The 17487-nt window shown below is 32.3% G+C and overlaps 2 protein-coding genes across 2 annotated transcripts; one reads left to right on the plus strand and one right to left on the minus strand.

Annotated features, from left to right (window-relative positions):
* Window positions 1–3088: 3088 nt before the first annotated feature.
* LOC11443665 (NAD(H) kinase 1) lies at window positions 3089–9501 on the plus strand. The gene is made up of 11 exons (XM_003607315.4): window positions 3089–3278; window positions 3903–4047; window positions 4167–4286; window positions 4950–5137; window positions 5887–6000; window positions 6169–6263; window positions 6778–6884; window positions 7251–7324; window positions 8103–8181; window positions 8277–8584; window positions 8920–9501. The coding sequence occupies exons 1-11, from the start codon at window positions 3246–3248 to the stop codon at window positions 9226–9228; spliced, it is 1572 nt and encodes a 523-aa protein (XP_003607363.1). The 5' UTR covers window positions 3089–3245; the 3' UTR covers window positions 9229–9501.
* A 1368-nt stretch (window positions 9502–10869) lies between these two features.
* On the minus strand, window positions 10870–15339 carry LOC11441204 (protein RETICULATA-RELATED 4, chloroplastic). The gene is made up of 8 exons (XM_003607316.4): window positions 14689–15339; window positions 13855–13923; window positions 13038–13169; window positions 12878–12931; window positions 12738–12782; window positions 11756–11895; window positions 11353–11478; window positions 10870–11264 (listed from the first exon to the last, which is right to left on the minus strand). Exons 1-8 carry the CDS (start codon window positions 15250–15252, stop codon window positions 11228–11230), a joined length of 1167 nt encoding a protein of 388 aa, XP_003607364.1. The 5' UTR covers window positions 15253–15339; the 3' UTR covers window positions 10870–11227.
* Between the last annotated feature and the right edge of the window lie 2148 nt (window positions 15340–17487).

Consider the following 17487-nt stretch of genomic DNA (forward strand, 5'->3'; position numbering starts at 1 on the left):
TATAGCAAAATATCATGTCATCGGTGGTGGCTTGCCCAAAGTTTTGACATAGCTGTTTCTTTTTTGGGTGATGCTCAAAAAGCTCTTCGAACTTCCTTTTGTTTGTTCTCTTCATTGCACTATTGATTACTCATCTTGAGTTGACTAGGGCGACATGGAAGTTTTCCCATGCACTCATGAATGGACTGTTCACTAAGTGCGTGTGTTGATGGTAACATGTTGAAATCTTTTTATGATCGAGTGATTGCCATGACTATCTCCAAAGCGTTGTCTTTATTTTCTTCAACATTTTCTTTGGTGATGGAAGTAGTTGTGTCGCTCGCATTCCTTGAATGTGGATAGTCGGTTTGTTCTTTATCTTTAGGGTAGAGTTTATCTTTGTGTATTGGCGTATCTTTCCTTATTGTATGAGGATCATGATGACATACTCTAGACGGATGCAATCATTAGTTGTGTGTCTGTGACACCTATGAAATCATTTCTTGTATATTTTATGTTTGTATTGAGTCTTAATATTAATTGGCTTAAAAAAAGACTAATTAGATCTTATTATAAAGATTAATTTTTGACTAGATATTTGCACCTTAAATTCAGTCTTTCAAATTATGTTATTTAGATTTTATTAAACTACAAATGAGTTGATATTAGAAAGGAACAAAGATAGGCATATTGAGTCAAATGTCTTAATAATATAGTTTATGTATGGAAAAATGTCCTAATAATCCCAAATTGGATAAAAAAAAAAAAAAAGTACAATCTAACTACACATCGTTCCATTGAGAGATTAGAGTCATATTTTGAAGAATAATTTGTCTTAATGTAACTCATAGTCTTTTAAACAAACCGATTCAACAAATCAGGTTGTTGGCAACAATAATGAGTTGAGTGGTGTCAGTCTTATTATATTATGGTCTATAGACTACAGATCAAGAAATTGGTAACTCACCTCACCACCACCGGTCGCGGGCGAGCACATTAGATAGAGAGTTTGACTTGCCTTTGCCACGCGTTTCTGAACAAAAAGATAAGGCCACTTTTCCCACCAAAAATGGAATGGAAAGTCAAACTAGTTGTGCTACTGCTACATATGTCAATATAATAAATACTACCTTTTTTTTTTTAGCAAATAATAAATACTACTTATTTTTGGTCATGACTATAATTATTATTTAAGTTCTTGCTAAATAAATATTTAAAAAATTATTAATAAATTAATACTGGCAACGGTTATTATGGTAAGAAAGACTGAAAATTTATTTTCTTTAAGGTAGGTCTAACACCTTTGAAGTAGGTGTCAGTGTGAATTAAAAACTTGTTGCGGTTTAAATAGAATTGATTTATGTTTGGATCTAATAATACATAATTGATTAAACAAAATGAATGTATAATTGATTCAATCAAACTCAAAAGTTAGGATTCCAAGCTTCAAAGAGAATTGTTTTTGGATATGAAAATTGGTTTTGAAAAGTTGAACCAAACATGTGTAAAATTACTTTTTTCACTTATGAGACTGTGGAAGCACTTCTTGACTAAATAGAAGCTGAACCAAACAAGCACATAAGAAATTAATTCCTCTAAAAAAGACGACGACTACTACTACAAGAATTTGATTTTTTTTTTTTTTATTAAGATTTTGATTTCAAATCTAATTTTATGAATACAAAATTTAATCTATAATTATTTTTATTTTATTGATAATCTATATATTTATCTTCTTTTTTTTAGAGGCTATATATTTATCTTTTAACTGCACTATAATTATTTTATAAATAAAAATTGTATCATTGTTTACTACCACTTCTTTCATTCATCATACGCTCACATACATAAATAAAGATGCCTGAGTTCAAACGTCAATTATGACATTTGATCTAATAAATTTGTCATTTTTTTTAGCGTTTTAAACTTTATTTTTTGACAAATTTTTTAAAATGTGCTATTAATATCATTATTGATTTCAACCAAAAAAGTATTAATTTTTAATAAAAGAAGACTAAAATGTAGATTTTTTTTAAAAAGACTAAAATGTAGATTTCATCCTCCTAATTTGGTAAGATCTTAATTTTGGTTTTTTATTTTTAATTACAATTTTGATCCTATTTTTTTTTTACCAAACTACATGTTCACCATTCAATTTGATAACGTGAAAATAAGTTGTTCACCATCAGCCCCTTGTATTAAATCAATTGATACCATTTTGGCTCTGTGACCGGTAACACACATTTTACAGGATTTTCAATTTCTTTTTACCCATTTTTTTTTTTTTTTTTTATAACTCTATTGATTTCTCGCGCGTCTTGTTTTGTTCAGATTATACAATCCAAACGGCATAAAAATCTCTCAAACACGTTAAATATTTTAAATTTTAAAATCTGAATAGAACGCGCGAGAAACTTATAAGGTGGAAAAAATAATGACTTTTTTTTTTTTTTTTATTACAAGAGGTCGAAGTTCAAAGAGAAAAGCTATAAATTAATCAAACGTGGAGTAGCTACTCCACTCCGGCTAATAAACAAGCCTCCTCTTGAGTAGGACAATGCTCGTAATATATATATATATATATATATATATATATATATATAAACCTCAAACAATAATTATATTTGTGAAAACAACTCAACAATTAACTCTTTATTTTCATTCATGCTATCACCCACCTAGTATATTGTCATGCCATCAAATTAAATGGTCAATATCAAAAAGGTGATAACAAATTTCAAACATATACTAAAATTGTGCAATTAAAAATAGAGACAAAAGTACAATTTTGCTGAAATAAAGACTAAAACCGAACTTAAAAAGAAAGTATATGAATTTGATTTCTAGATTCATAATTTTTTTATGGACCAAAAAATTATCTCGCAATGATAATAAAATTAAATTTGCCTAATATTTCAATAGAGTATTTTTTGTTTTTGGACCATAAACAAAGTAACAAATATAAATGAAACTAAACTCATTTCAACCATATATATAAAAAAAAACCTACTAGAAAACTAAATGCAAAAATCCCACTATATAATATATATTGGCTTGTTCCATCCGTGTTTACACATAACAACAATGTTGAAAGCAACGTGTTCCTTTGTCTTTGTCTTGTGAGAATAGTGCATTATAAAAGAACAACACAAGAGAGTAGTATATTGCAAGGTCAATAACTTCCCTCCCACAAAGAATTGGTTTGGTAGTTAGTTGGTATAACACATCCCATTTCCCTTATTCCCTATTCTCTCCTCTCTTCTTCCATGGCACCTCCTCACAAGCTCAATTCTCCCACGGTAATTCTTTCATTTCAATTTTCAACTCTTTATACAACTATTTCCTTCTAGGGTTTTTCTTTATTGTTAACATTATTTGCTTCTGTAAATTACCCTGCTAGGATTTATCTGTGTTTTTGGAATCATCTGCTATTACAACATATCAAAATTCATTTTTTTTTTTAAATTTGAAAATAATGGGCATGCTCAATTTTGACTTAAAACTTCATTTTTACTTTGACTCCCTAACTGCTTATAGGGTATGATCAGTCTGATGATGCGGACTTAGGACCTTGGACTGTGCTCTATGGTCTCAGGTTCGAATCCTTTTGGTGCCTATTTCCGTGGGATAGTCCATAGCTTTGACTTTAATTGGGTTCCCCGCTAGTGGACGGTGGGATTGGTCCTAGATTAGTCGGTCCTCGGACCGGATACTAAGTTTTCAAAACCAAAAAAAATAAATCAAGTGTTCTGTAGGAAGAATGAACTCTTCGAGTGTGTTACTTAATAGTTCTGTTAATTTATCTATTTTTTTTTTTTAAACTGTTGCATATTTTACTGTTTCTTTGAGATGCAGTTTCACAATATGTTAGTATTAGGTTACAAGTTTGTATTTTGGTTTTTCTGATTTCCTTCATGGAACAGGGAAATTCGAGTGTGACGTCGCAGGCTGAGAATGGTTTTATAAGTTCATATTCTCCATTTTCTGAGAAAGCAGTGCAAGAGCTTCTTCAATTACCAATCCAGGGTTCTGATGACCATCTTATAGAGTTCTCTGAATCTTTAAGAAGTATGAAAATCATCATATTTTGTTAGAAATTATTAATAATATCAACTGCAACAAAATATGTGATCTTTGATAACAGAGATCTTTGTGTCCTTATTTTGTCTTGAAACTCCTTCTTCTAGCCGTCGCGAAGACCCTTAGGAAAGTTGCTGAAGGAAAAGCTGCTGCTCAAGCTGAGGCTGCTGAATGGAAACGTAAATATGAGTTGGAGCGGACACGGAATCTGCAGATCGAAAATAAAGGTTCGAATAATTGAATTACTACCACTTCAATGATTGATTTTGTATGTTGTGCTTTTCTATTCTGTTACAGTCGATATTGTGGGAGAAACGGAAAAATTTGTCATATGATTTTTACTTAATTCCAATGCCGCTTGCTATTAAATTGTCAATTTCCGGTCAATTTGTTCTTTTTTATTGCTTCCGTTTATTCATTTCAATCATTTACGTTTCTGTTACTTTTGATTTTATGTTTTTTTTTTCCTGTATTAACGCAAAATTGCCTTTAGGTGTTTTATCGTTGTCTGCAATCTCTATTTAATTCAATGCAACTTTTGTCGATTAGTGCTTAGAGTTCAAGTTCTTGTAGTTGTATTTCATCGTCTTGCGGTCTATCATCTGAGAATGATTTTATGGCTTCATTTATTACTGTTTTTAATAAATACATAAACAGTTAAAATCTTTCATTTCTTCTAGATAATGAGTGTTTCATTTGTCCATTTTTTTCTGACCTTCTCGCCTTTTTCCGTTGAATTTTCCAAGTATTCGCACTTACTTGGCACAATCTTATCGTTTAGGTCTACATCTTTCCTGAATATTGAACTACCATCTAAACTGCTAATGTGTTTTCTGTCTATTTGTCAACTTGAGTTTATAATTTATACTCCCTGGATGTTTTTACTACAGGAAAATCATGCCTTGAGCATCGGGCTGATCTGGATGACGTGAAGACAAATAACTCCGCCAAACAAACTACATTATATAAAGTTGAAGCTAACGGGAAGTCTGAAGAATGTTATTCAAGGAATGGTATTTGTTCCCATGACGTCCTTAGGGATGGGAACCCTCATTCTGATTCCAAGATGCTCAGAAAGGTATTTTGTAAATTCCTTATTGAAGCAAAATACTCCCTCCGTCCCAAATTGTATGACGTTTTGGGCATTTCACACATATTAAGAAATGTAATTAATATTGTGTGGGAAAGAGATATTATGAGTTGTTTTACAAAATTGTCCTCAATAAATGATATGGGAAAGATAAATGAAGGTATTGAAAGAAGAGAGAGTAATAAATAGTTAAGGATATAATAGGAAAAGTAACATTAATTTTTCATTGGTATTGTAAAGCAACATACAATTTGGGACAAATATTTTTTCTAAAGCGACATACAATTTGGGACGGAGGGAGTATGTTATTATGATCAATTTTGTTGCAGCAGGATTCCCTATTGGTATTCTTAAATATTTTTCTCTGATGTACATGTGTGGTCTACACATGCGTAGCCCTTTTATTGATGTTTGTCGCACTCAAACATCCATAAGGCTGAACAGATCACTGTGCAGAACAGCACAAGCTGTTGAGCCTTATGTCATTAAAAACAATCGAGAGATATCAGTGGATAAATGTAGATGTTATTTACCGATACAATATTATATAGTAATTACTATTGAATTATATGCATCTCTTTCCGATGACTGTGCAAGTACTATCGTATTTTGAGGAATCCGTCCTACCAAACACTAATCCATACCCTCATGGTAATTAGCTATATTTGTTGCGCTTCATTGATAATGTTAAAATTACCAATTCAACATTACTGTACCTGACTTATTTATTGAGGCAGGCTTCTTTTAAACTTCAATGGTGCTGCAAAGGCGAGCAAAGTGATCAGCACAAGCATGACATTGTCTCTTTTGAAAGAGGAAACATAACCACAGCAGAGCGCAGTAGTAAGCAGGTATCTTTTATTATTATGAAGGAATTTACTTTATTGCTTCAAAAGTTATTTTGCAATCCATAAGCAAGCATGTCCCTTCTTAAAGTTTGTCCTCGTGCTAGCATTATATTTTCCTTCTATTGCACACACATGTGTTGTGCTCTAATTGATTTGTCATCTTTATTCCAGATCTCTTTGAAATGGGAGTCATCCCCACAGACGGTGCTCATATTGACCAAACCAAATTCGGATTCAGTTAAAATTCTGTGTGCTGAAATGATTAGGTGTGTATCTCAATAAATTGTTTGCTATCATTTTCATATCTTCCAAAGTCAAGTTTTATTCCTTTTACTTATGGTATGATGCTGACTCGAGCCTTAGACTCTTCACAAAATAATGGAAGATGTGTAATGAAATTTAGACAAGAGAGTTCGCAAGCTTTTTCGTTTAAACTTCCAACTGCTGCAGCTCTCTTTCATCTTTCTTTCTTAATTGTTGTTAGAAAGGCTTAGATGTCTCTGCTTAATATAAAAGCCAAGAGCACTCTGCGCTTTGAGATTGTAATTCATTGTGTATGAAGTTGGTGTGGGTTACTGAAGATTGTTTCATTTCAAGTTTTACATTGTGTTAAACGTCTCATTATTTTATATTTCCATCTATCCTCGGCCTTTGTATCCTTCCAAGTATTTGTCTTTAGTATAAATATATAACATGAAAATTTTCTTTTTAAGTTTACCTTTTTGCTGCATGTCAACCCTTGGTTAATTGGTATTTTTTTTTTTTTTTTATCATTCTCAGATGGTTGAGGCAGCATAAGAAACTACAAGTATATGTGGAACCACGTGTCAAGGTCGACCTTCTTGAGGAGTCATCATACTTTAACTTTGTAGAAACATGGAGTGATGGTAAGTAGTCAAATATTTGATGTCATAAAAGGATAATCTTCACATGATGTACTTCACAAAGTTGCGCAGCTTCAGCTTGTGCGTCAATGTTATTTTTCCAAGTATTGCCACTAGAGCTTTTTTTCTAGTGCTATATTTGTGGATCCATTGCACCTAAGAACCTTTTGTAGATATATACTCTATGAATATGACTCTTGTGAAAATAAACAAAACAGTGAATGGCCAAAGAAAGTTTACTCCTTGTCTGTTTTAAGATAATGAATTTCACTTTATCCATAGTGTAGTATCTTGTATTATCTTTTTAGTTAACTATCTGATTATAGGGGTCATTGTAATTGTTTATGTGCATCAATTTTTTTCTTGTAGATAAGGAAATATTGAGGCTGCACACTAAAGTTGACCTTGTGATAACTCTTGGAGGAGATGGCACTGTCCTATGGGTATGTGAAATTGTTTTAAAATATCCTATTGAATGGTAATAGTTAACTTTCTAGGCGAAACTTGTTAATTTTGTCATCTAAAATATGGTTAGAAGCGACAGAAGCATTTGCATAAATTTAAGAGTGAACAAGAAAAGAATTTACGCACCAGTTCACCACAAGTAACTAACTCTTTTATATTTCCGTTTCTTATCCAAACCACTGTTGAAGGTTACGCTTTTGTGAACCGCAGATCTGGTTTACTGTGAACAGTATATACTGCTAAATACTTTTTTCAGTGCGAACGATTCTATGCATTGAGATAAATATGTGGTAGATTAGAAGTGTTGAAGGAAGTCTGAATCATGCATATACATAATTTATCAAATTGAACTTTTAACTATTTATTCAAACTAATAGATTGCTGAAAACTATTTGATTCCTGGGCACTTAAGTAAATGATGTTGATTTCTTCATAGAAATTAGCACACTCAATTTTTTTAAGAAATGTGCATAACCTTAAAGGACATTTAATATGAGATGGAGGAAGTAACATTTTTAATTCCTGGTTTTCGTCCTTTTTTATTTTTGGAACTTCAACTTCGATGAATATGATGATTGCTGGATGAAGGTTGAGCTACCATCTCTGGTCAAAATATATCTTTGGATTTGGAGTATTCATTATTAAAGTTTGGTTACTAAGTCTACTAGAGTAGTTTACTTTGCATAACTTAACCGGTTATCCTAATATATTGCTTTGTGATATCGATTATTAACTTTTTGTGTTCCAAATGTGCAGACAGCGTCTATGTTCAAAGGACCAGTGCCTCCTATTGTCCCCTTTTCTTTAGGGTCTCTTGGATTTATGACTCCTTTCTGTATCCTTCAACTTCGCATAAATGTCGATTATCTACTTTTATTAATCAATATCTGTTTACATTTCTATTGTAATCTTAACTTAACCTTCCTTCAGATAGTGAAAATTACAAAGAGTGCCTTGAATCAATTTTAAAAGGCCCCATTAGTATTACATTACGGCACCGTTTGATATGTCATGTTATACGAGATGCAGCTAAAAATGAATTTGAAACTGAAGAACCTATACTTGTTCTAAACGAGGTTACTATTGATCGTGGTATATCATCTTATCTCACAAATTTGGAATGTTACTGTGACAACTCCTTTGTCACACGTGTGCAAGGGGATGGATTAATTTTATCTACAACATCCGGCAGTACTGCATATTCTTTGGCAGCTGGAGGATCAATGGTCCATCCTCAGGTACTTTCTTGAAGAGCTTCTTATTCTTGTGACTTTATTCCTGAATTTAGCTCATATTTTCTGATTGGCAATGAATGTCTCGATCAGTAAATTTTAATATCTACAATATCAATGAACTACTTTTGTATTATTACAAGTTTTTCCTGGAACCCGTTGTTTTGCTGTTTACATGTTATGGCTCTCATTATTTTTGCTCATAAGATTTTAACATGGAAATTCTGGTCAGTCTTTATATTAAAGTTGCTTTAACCTTACAGTTTTAGTGTCATAATTCTGTTCATGCCATGTTCTATCAATATCCTCCTCCATCTAAAACTCCGTCTTCAAATCTGCAGGTTCCGGGTATTTTGTTTACGCCAATTTGCCCACATTCCCTATCTTTTAGGCCACTGATATTGCCAGAGCATGTGACTTTACGGGTGCAAATACCATTCAATAGCAGAGGATCTGCATGGGCGTCATTTGACGGCAAAGACAGGAAACAGTTAGCACCAGGAGATGCATTGGTTTGCAGCATGGCACCCTGGCCTGTTCCTACAGCTTGTCATGGAGATTCTACTAGTGACTTCTTGCACAGCATTCATGAGGGTCTTCATTGGAATTTGAGAAAGACGCAGTCATCTGATGCTCCCCGTGAAGCATGACTATCTCACCGTCTCTCTTTTTTATTGGCAGAAACTATACTTGGAAATTGACATGTCATTTGTGAAGATATACCAAACGGGGGTGTTGTAGAAACTATAGAAGCAGCTATAATTCAGTGTACTTTTCTTCTTTGTATTGTTGTAGTAATAAATAACTTATTACATAGTCCATCGATGATGATGAAAATGTAGAGGTTGAACCGTGATATTGTAACTTAAAACTATTGAATCCATACATTCTTACATTAATAAACTTACAGAGTATTTTCTCAAGTTTTCTTTTTGAAGTCAATGTTGTCTGTTTACAATAGTTAGTTTAGTTCTGCCCATTAACATACCTATGATCTTTGATTTATTTAAAGGCTAAAATATGGTTTTGGTCCCTGCAAATATGCCTCGTTTTGGTTTTAGTCCCTGCAAAAAAATTTTGTTGTTTTTGGTCCCTGCAAAATATTTTGTTTTTGGAAATAGTCCCTGCAGGGACTATTTCCAAAAACAAAATATTTTGCAGGGACCTTTTTCAAAATCAAAAGATTTTGCAGGGACTATTTCTCTAATAAATGGTTAAGTCATCATGTGACACGTGTGCAAATTATCACAAAAGTGAAGCCAGGGACCAAAACCAAAATGAGACATATTTGCAGGGACCAAAAACAACAAAAAATTTTTGCAGGGACTAAAACCAAAACGAGGCATATTTGCAGGGACCAAAACCATATTTTAACCTTATTTAAAAGATTACTGTCTAATTAATTATTCAAGAACCAGTTGTATAAAAATATAATTTCAGATATCAACCTTACTACACATGTAATTAATCAAAGTCAACTTGCTTGCATTTCTAATAAAAATATACCTGCTATCCATAATTTTATATTTCAGAGATATGATAAAAGCATTTAGAAATTTTTTTTGAACCAAAAAAGATATTGCTAACATGGGTGAGAGACTAATCCTCGTTCCAAATGGTGTGCTTGTAGCTAATAATTTTTTAGAAATACAAGCATATGCTACAAGTTCAAACTTTTTAAAACCTTTGAATAATGTCTCAAGTACGATTTTTTTTAGAAATACAAGCATATGCTACAAGTTCAAACTTTTTAAATCCTTTGAATAATGTCTCAAGTACGAATTTTGTTGACAGAAAGAATTTTGTTGGGAGAGAAGAACCCGATTTGTGTGCCCTACAGGTTCTTCAACGAAGATTAGTACTCACTGTTAAACGACAGTAAAAACCATATGCCGATAGACCCTCCAAATCCAATAACATCTTTCCCTCTTGTAATACAGATACAAGATTTAATCATGCTATTTGCAAATCATCCTTTTTACACAGATTATGACCATTCACGTTTTATTCGCTTGCATGATTTTTTTTTTAAAGATGACAATGATATGCATTGAAGAAAAAAAATGAAAAATTAATAATTGAACACAATCAATCAAGAACAAATTTGCTCAATAAAGAGAAGAAATGCATCCGGACTGAATGTAACTCAACCAGCCATAATCCTAAGTAAAGCTTTCAAAATAAAAGATATCATAAATCTACCAGATCAAGCAGGAATTTCTCAACATAAGCTAAGTTTGTGAAATAATGCACAACCTGCATCTCATGTTAGAGCAAGGAATGAGGATGGGTTTCAGGTCAAAAACAGAGGATTTCTTTTGCCATTAAGAAAAAACTTGTTTCTTTAATATCTTTCAATCTGCTGCAACATTCTCATCTACTTTCAAACTATATCCTTGTACCCAAAGATAAAAAAAAGTATATATGTGTTGTCATCCTCATAACATCAATTGAATGAGGAAACTTATGAGAAAAATAAGAATAAGCAGAGTGCTCGGCAATGAGCGCACAAAAATAAATAAAGATAAAAAAAAACTAATGGGCTACTCCGTTAATTTGTTCTCTGATGTCAAGTAATGAAGGAAACACGCTTCTTGATTTAAATGCAGTCCGTCAAGAAAGATCCAAGTCATTATCTTTGTCTTGGGTCTACTGAACCCCTATCCAACGTGCATAATCCACCCATCTGTAAAGGCAAAATCATAAAACATGAGTTACTAGTAACAAGAAAAGCTTCTTTTACAAGTAATCAGAAAATATATGAAGTTTCTTACAATAATGAACCCAGATATGTATTGCCGGTTCGAACAGCAAAGCAAAGAGCACTAAGTACAAGCTTGTGCTGGTGCAACAAAGGTTCCAAAAGCCTCTGTTCAATAATTCCAGAAAGAACTTGGTACCTATCAGGCAAATCAGATTCTTAATAGAAGCTTTAGACAACAATCTATGTGAACAACTCAAACATTTTTAATATGATGGAAAGTGATCATCGTACCATGCATGATGTGATAAAAGATAAAGTTTCAATTTATAAACTGTAATTTTCTTCCAAAAGTAAAAAAAAAAAAAAAGTAAAAAAAAAAATAAAAATTGATCCAACATTAGTTGACCGAAGCATTAGTAGATTTTTGATTGGCCTCAAAATCTCACTAATGGTAATCACATTATTCTTTTTACCTGAGGTTGCTAGAAACTGCCATATAAACACCATAAGCAGCACTGGTAGAAAATATGGGAACATTTTCAATTTCCTCTGCAGAATCCTTATTAACAGCCTTCTTTGCATTAATTGCGGCATTAGTCACAACTGTCCCAACCTGAATGAAAGCAAAATGCAAATGTCAATGTTTGAACCTAGTTGATTCCACTTACATTTAAAACAATGAATGCAAATGACACTCGGCAAAATCTTTTATTGAAAGAAAAGGCTGTAATATATGATATAGATACTTTGGCAGATTTGAGACCCTTCACTATCTTGTTCTTTAGAACCGGTAGATAAATTATTTCATATTCATATTTGATGTTGCAGTGCAAAAGTAGTTTATCATAATAGAAGATATATATTACTACAAAATCATATTTAGATATAAATAGTGCAAGCCAATGACCAAGATTTAGGCTTGCACTGCATCATAGACAAACTGAACTGATAGACCCACCCAGCTGAATTAAACTTAACCATACAACAAACTTGTAGAGAGCAAATTCAAATAGCACTCACATTGTCATGAATAGAAAAATAACTCTTAAAAATAATACCCATAGTATTCAAACAGCCTACAAGAAACATTAAAAATAATTCTTTTCTATGCTAGAATTTCAACAATACAAGCTCTGACTCTAGTATCATACCCATAATTTTAAGGTTAACGGGAAAACTAAAAATCAGTGTGACAGTGTGTGTGACTCGTCTCAAGATTAAACACTAAGTCCGGCTAGAACCAAAGCCATAATTTAAATTTAAATGAGAAAACTACATGAGTCAACCCCACTGCAAAATCATGACTCTGCTTAACTTGTGTTTCGGCTAATATACATTCAGAAGTGCTCATAAGAGTAATGTGAAGAGCAGGTCAAATGCTGTCAAAATTTATATACTTTTTTTTTTAAAACCACAAAGCACAAGAGTACAATAATTAGGCAAATGAGAACTAACCAGTGACGAAGCAGATCCAACTGCAAAAAGCTTGGACCCATTACGCTGTGCAAGGTAACCACATTTTGTATAACAATTAGTCACTAGCCACAGGAAACTAAAAGGAAAGGATAAAACATAAGTTTCCAAATCATACATACCACAATTGCACCAACTCTTTGCAAGAAAGAATATGATGATCCAGAGAGAGCAACCTGTGGAAGGAAATTAAGAGTACGTAAGTAAATACTACCATTAGGTTGTGAAAATTGTTTAAGTAATGAAAACCATGTGAAAGTAAGCTATGGGATATATCAAGACCTGGAATGCATTATCTGGGCAGTTGTGGAAAAACTTAGTAATGGCCCCTGCACTGACTCCAAGTGGTGGTCTAAGAGAAACTGTAGGTGCAGGTAGATAAACAAGCATGAAATCTGCGATTATAGCCATGACCTGAGAACAATATAAGCAATAGGGATGTTAGGGGAATTGACTACAATACATGTTTCACAGGAAGCAATACTTTTTCTAAACTATAGCATGTACAAAGTGGAAGATAACATACATATGTATTAAGGAGTAAAACGTCAAAGATTTAACTGAAGCATTAATATATAAACTCATCCACAGAGAAATGTAGTATTCTATTCTTTATCCAAACAAAAGAAAGTGTTTTTCATTAAAAGTATTTATAGTAGCATCAGAAGTATTTGGACCTAATACCAAAGAAACTGTTTTTTCATAAGCTAAAAAAACTGTTAATTTCTCCAATTCATTTATATCATTATATATTTTTTATATTTTGAATCATCAGTCTCACGATTATTTACTATACCAGAACAAGTGACAACAAATACAACATAGAACCAGAGGAAATCGAAAAAAATGTTTTCTCAACCGATATCTCAAATTATAGTCAATCAGAAGCTTTGAAACACTATGCATCTCAGAAACATGTAAAAATTGTGTGGCAAAAATCAAAATCTAACAAGCATACAGAAAAGAAAATAATCCCCAAAGAACAGCAGTGTACGTCATGCACATATCCATCGCAAGCCATCATAAAACAACACGTAGTAACAGTAACTAAGCAACTAAATTCACAGGGAAAAATTTGAGTAATTGAGAATATTCTTACCACATCGGCGAACACAATTTCAAGCTCATCGAAAAATTTCTCTCTCCGACGATCATACTCAGCAGCAGTCTAGGGAGACAAGAAATACAGGTGAGCCAAGATTGTCTATCAAGACATCAATACACAAAGTACATTATAAGTTCTAACATAATAAAAAAAATACAATTGAAGTGTAAACTAACCCAATCTTCTTACTCAATAATAACACAATTCATTACTAACTCATACCAAAACACTGATTTTAATTAAAATTTTATTTCACCAATAACAATATTTAAACTATTCAATCTCTCCATGGTTTCAAATTGCAGATGTAATATTGCTGATGTGGAAGACTCCGCAGCAATATTGAGCTGCAATTCGGGCGTGATCGTCAAATACATACATGTACGACTGCATCAGACTATTTCGGTCATGTTTGTTCAAATCGATCACAAAAAATTAAAATTTCAGATCCCCAAATCTCAATCTGCTTTATATCTAATGAAAAATCTTACCTTTATCAGTCTCTCAACTCTTGTATCTCAAGCACCTCTCAATTAGTATTTACAGAGCAAATCAGACTCTACTATGATGGCTAAAGAATAGTGCAGTGGCACGGTGGTGCCACTTTATATAGTTTGTAAAAATTTAAAATCATTTCACACGGTGGCATCCGCAATGCGCTTCACATCAACCACAATTGCTGCATCCGCGACCGCAATTTAAAACCATAAATTACTCAATTCAAATTAAAAAAAAAAAAAAAAACATTGTTATTAACGCTTTCCACCATTACCACCAGAATGAATTCAGTAAATATGCATAGCACTCTGAATAGAATAAGAGATAAACCTTGGTGAAGACGCCAACGCCGCATTCAAATCCAACCTTAGCAAGAAAAAGATCATCAGCAAGTAGACGCTCTTTAAAACCACCAAACTGAAGCAACCATCGCATAAACGGAGATTTCTCAAGCTCCAAAAACCTGGCAACTACAGACGCCGGAATCTTACCTTCCTTGATAGCAGAAGCTAAGTCAGCCGGCACACTCTCCAACGACCTCCCCGCTTGCGCCAACAACAACAGCGCCTCATTCAATCCTCCACTCTTTCCGTCATTGCTTTCTCCGTCTCCATGTCCTCCGTGTCCTCCATGTCCGTCATTGTTTTTTCCGTCATCTCCGCCGCCGAATGAGCCGCCGTCGAAGGAAGGTGCGGCGGAATCGGTGGAATGAAGAATGAAGAGAGGATCTGTGCGGTGGTTGATACGGAAGGAGGAAGATGGAGAAGGAGTGATACGGAGACGGAGGGAAAGTGGAGGGAAAGAAAAAGAAGGGAGGGATTTAGGAGTGGAAGGAGAATGAGAAGAAAGAGAATGGGAAGAAGGAGGAACGAAGGAAAAAGCGATCGACGACATTGTTGCCTTTTCACTCACTTACGAAGCTGCGCACACTACTCACTCAGGGGTTTTAGTTTAGTTGAGTTGTGTTATGCTGTTATGACTTATGACTTATTTCGATGACTAATATTTTATATATATTTTTTTTTTTATGACAAATTTAGTTTAATGGAATTTGGGTTTTCATATCTGTGATGTGACTGCCACTTTTTTTATTCTCTTTATTTATTTAATTAATTCAGACTAGATTCTCGTGTAATAATCAACTCGAATCTCTCCTATTTATCTCATTTCTAATTAGATTGATATTGTGATTTCATGTGTAAACATGTTTTTTTTTTGGGAATAACTTGAGATTGAATTGTTCCCGTGAATTTGAGATTTCATGAATGGTTGATTCACTTTACCGGCTGAATATATTGAAGACAACAAGGACTAGGAGAGGCGTTACTTCCTATAACACCACATTTATTTCATGATACTACTACCTCAGACTATTAATTATTAACAACCAAAAACATATTTTTGGTCTGATTAAAAAATTTAGTTTAGTTAAGTTGTACCAAAAAAAAAAGTGTACGTTTAACATTTTATACACTTATTATTCCACTTATTCTAGCCACTAATATTACACTTATTCTTAAAGGTGATATCAAGATATCTATGATACGTTCTGTTACTCTATGCAACTAGTCGAGATACCCGCGCTACAACACGGGTAGCGCGGCTTCGCCGCGTGTCGCGTCTCGGCTGCGCTTGGCATAGTTATTTTTTTTTTGTCCATAGTATTTAAAACATAATAATGTATATATTGATCAGTAGTAATGAAAAATTATAAAATAATTTTTTTTTTTTTGTCAAGTAGTTTAGTGGCTAGAGCTCACACAATTTAATTGTCGAGAAGTGGAGTGTCCGGGATTCGAACCCCGGCCTCTGCATATAAAATGTGATATCCCTACCAACTAAGTTAAGCTCACGGGAATAAAATAATTAAATTTTAATATGAACAAATATATATTAAATTTTAGTATTGACGATATTAAAAAAGCCAATAATAGTAATAAAAAAAAGCTAATAAATGAAAATAATCATAGTTTTTATTTACTAATATGTTTTACTGTGAAAAATAGTAATAAGCATCCCGTGAAAAATCATAATTAAAGTATTATATAATATTGTTATCGTAAAATATATTTCATAAATAAACATGCTAACATATTCCCGTAAAAAAAATAAAAATAAAGTGAGATATATTTTTGTTAATATGTAGTCCATACACTCATATATATTCTATCAATATATATAGTTCTCATTAGATTTCAGAAATAAGAATATACTAATATATTCCCGTAAAACAAACATATACTCATATATTTTTTTATTAATATATAGTTCATACACCAACATATACTTTATTAATATATTAATAAAACTTAGGCAGTCGCAGTGTTTAAATAGAGATATTAAAAAATACAATTTTTTTTTTGAAAGATTAAAAAATACTAATTATAAAACTGATCACTCGTTATAGTTACTAAAATGGGTCCCGTGTTACAATTGTACACTCCAACGGGTTTTCTATTGATACATTTAAAACGGAAAAAATTGAAGTATGAATAATCATAGTATATTATAATTTTTTTGTTTGTTTTAGTATTGACGATATTAAAAAAAATGAAAATACATTTCACAAATAAACATATACTAACATATTCCCATATAAAAACATATAGTAAGATATATTTTTATTAATATATAGTCCATACACTCATATATATTTATCAATATATAGTTTCCATTAGATTTCAGAAATAAGAATATACTAATATATTCCCGTAAAACAAACATATACTCACATATATATTTTTATTAATATATAGTTCATACACCCACATATATTTTTTAAATATATTAATAAAACTTAGGCTGTCGCGGTGTTTAAATAGAGATATTAAAAAAGTAATAATTAAAACTGATCACTCGTTGTAGTCACTAAAATGGATCCCGTGTTACAATTGGACACTCCAGTGGTTTTTTTTAGTGATACATTTAAAAAAAACAACGGAAAAAATTGAAGTATGATTAATCATAATATATTATAATATTGTTCTTGTTTTAGTATTGACGATATTAAAAAAGCTAATAAATGAAAATACATTTCATAAATAAATATATACTAACTTATTCCCGTAAAAAAAAACATATAGTGAGATATATTTTTGTTAAAATATAGTTCATATACTCATTTGTATT

The sequence above is a fragment of the Medicago truncatula genome, chromosome 4 (genome assembly GCF_003473485.1).
Source record: "Medicago truncatula cultivar Jemalong A17 chromosome 4, MtrunA17r5.0-ANR, whole genome shotgun sequence".
NCBI classification, from domain to species: domain Eukaryota; kingdom Viridiplantae; phylum Streptophyta; class Magnoliopsida; order Fabales; family Fabaceae; genus Medicago; species Medicago truncatula.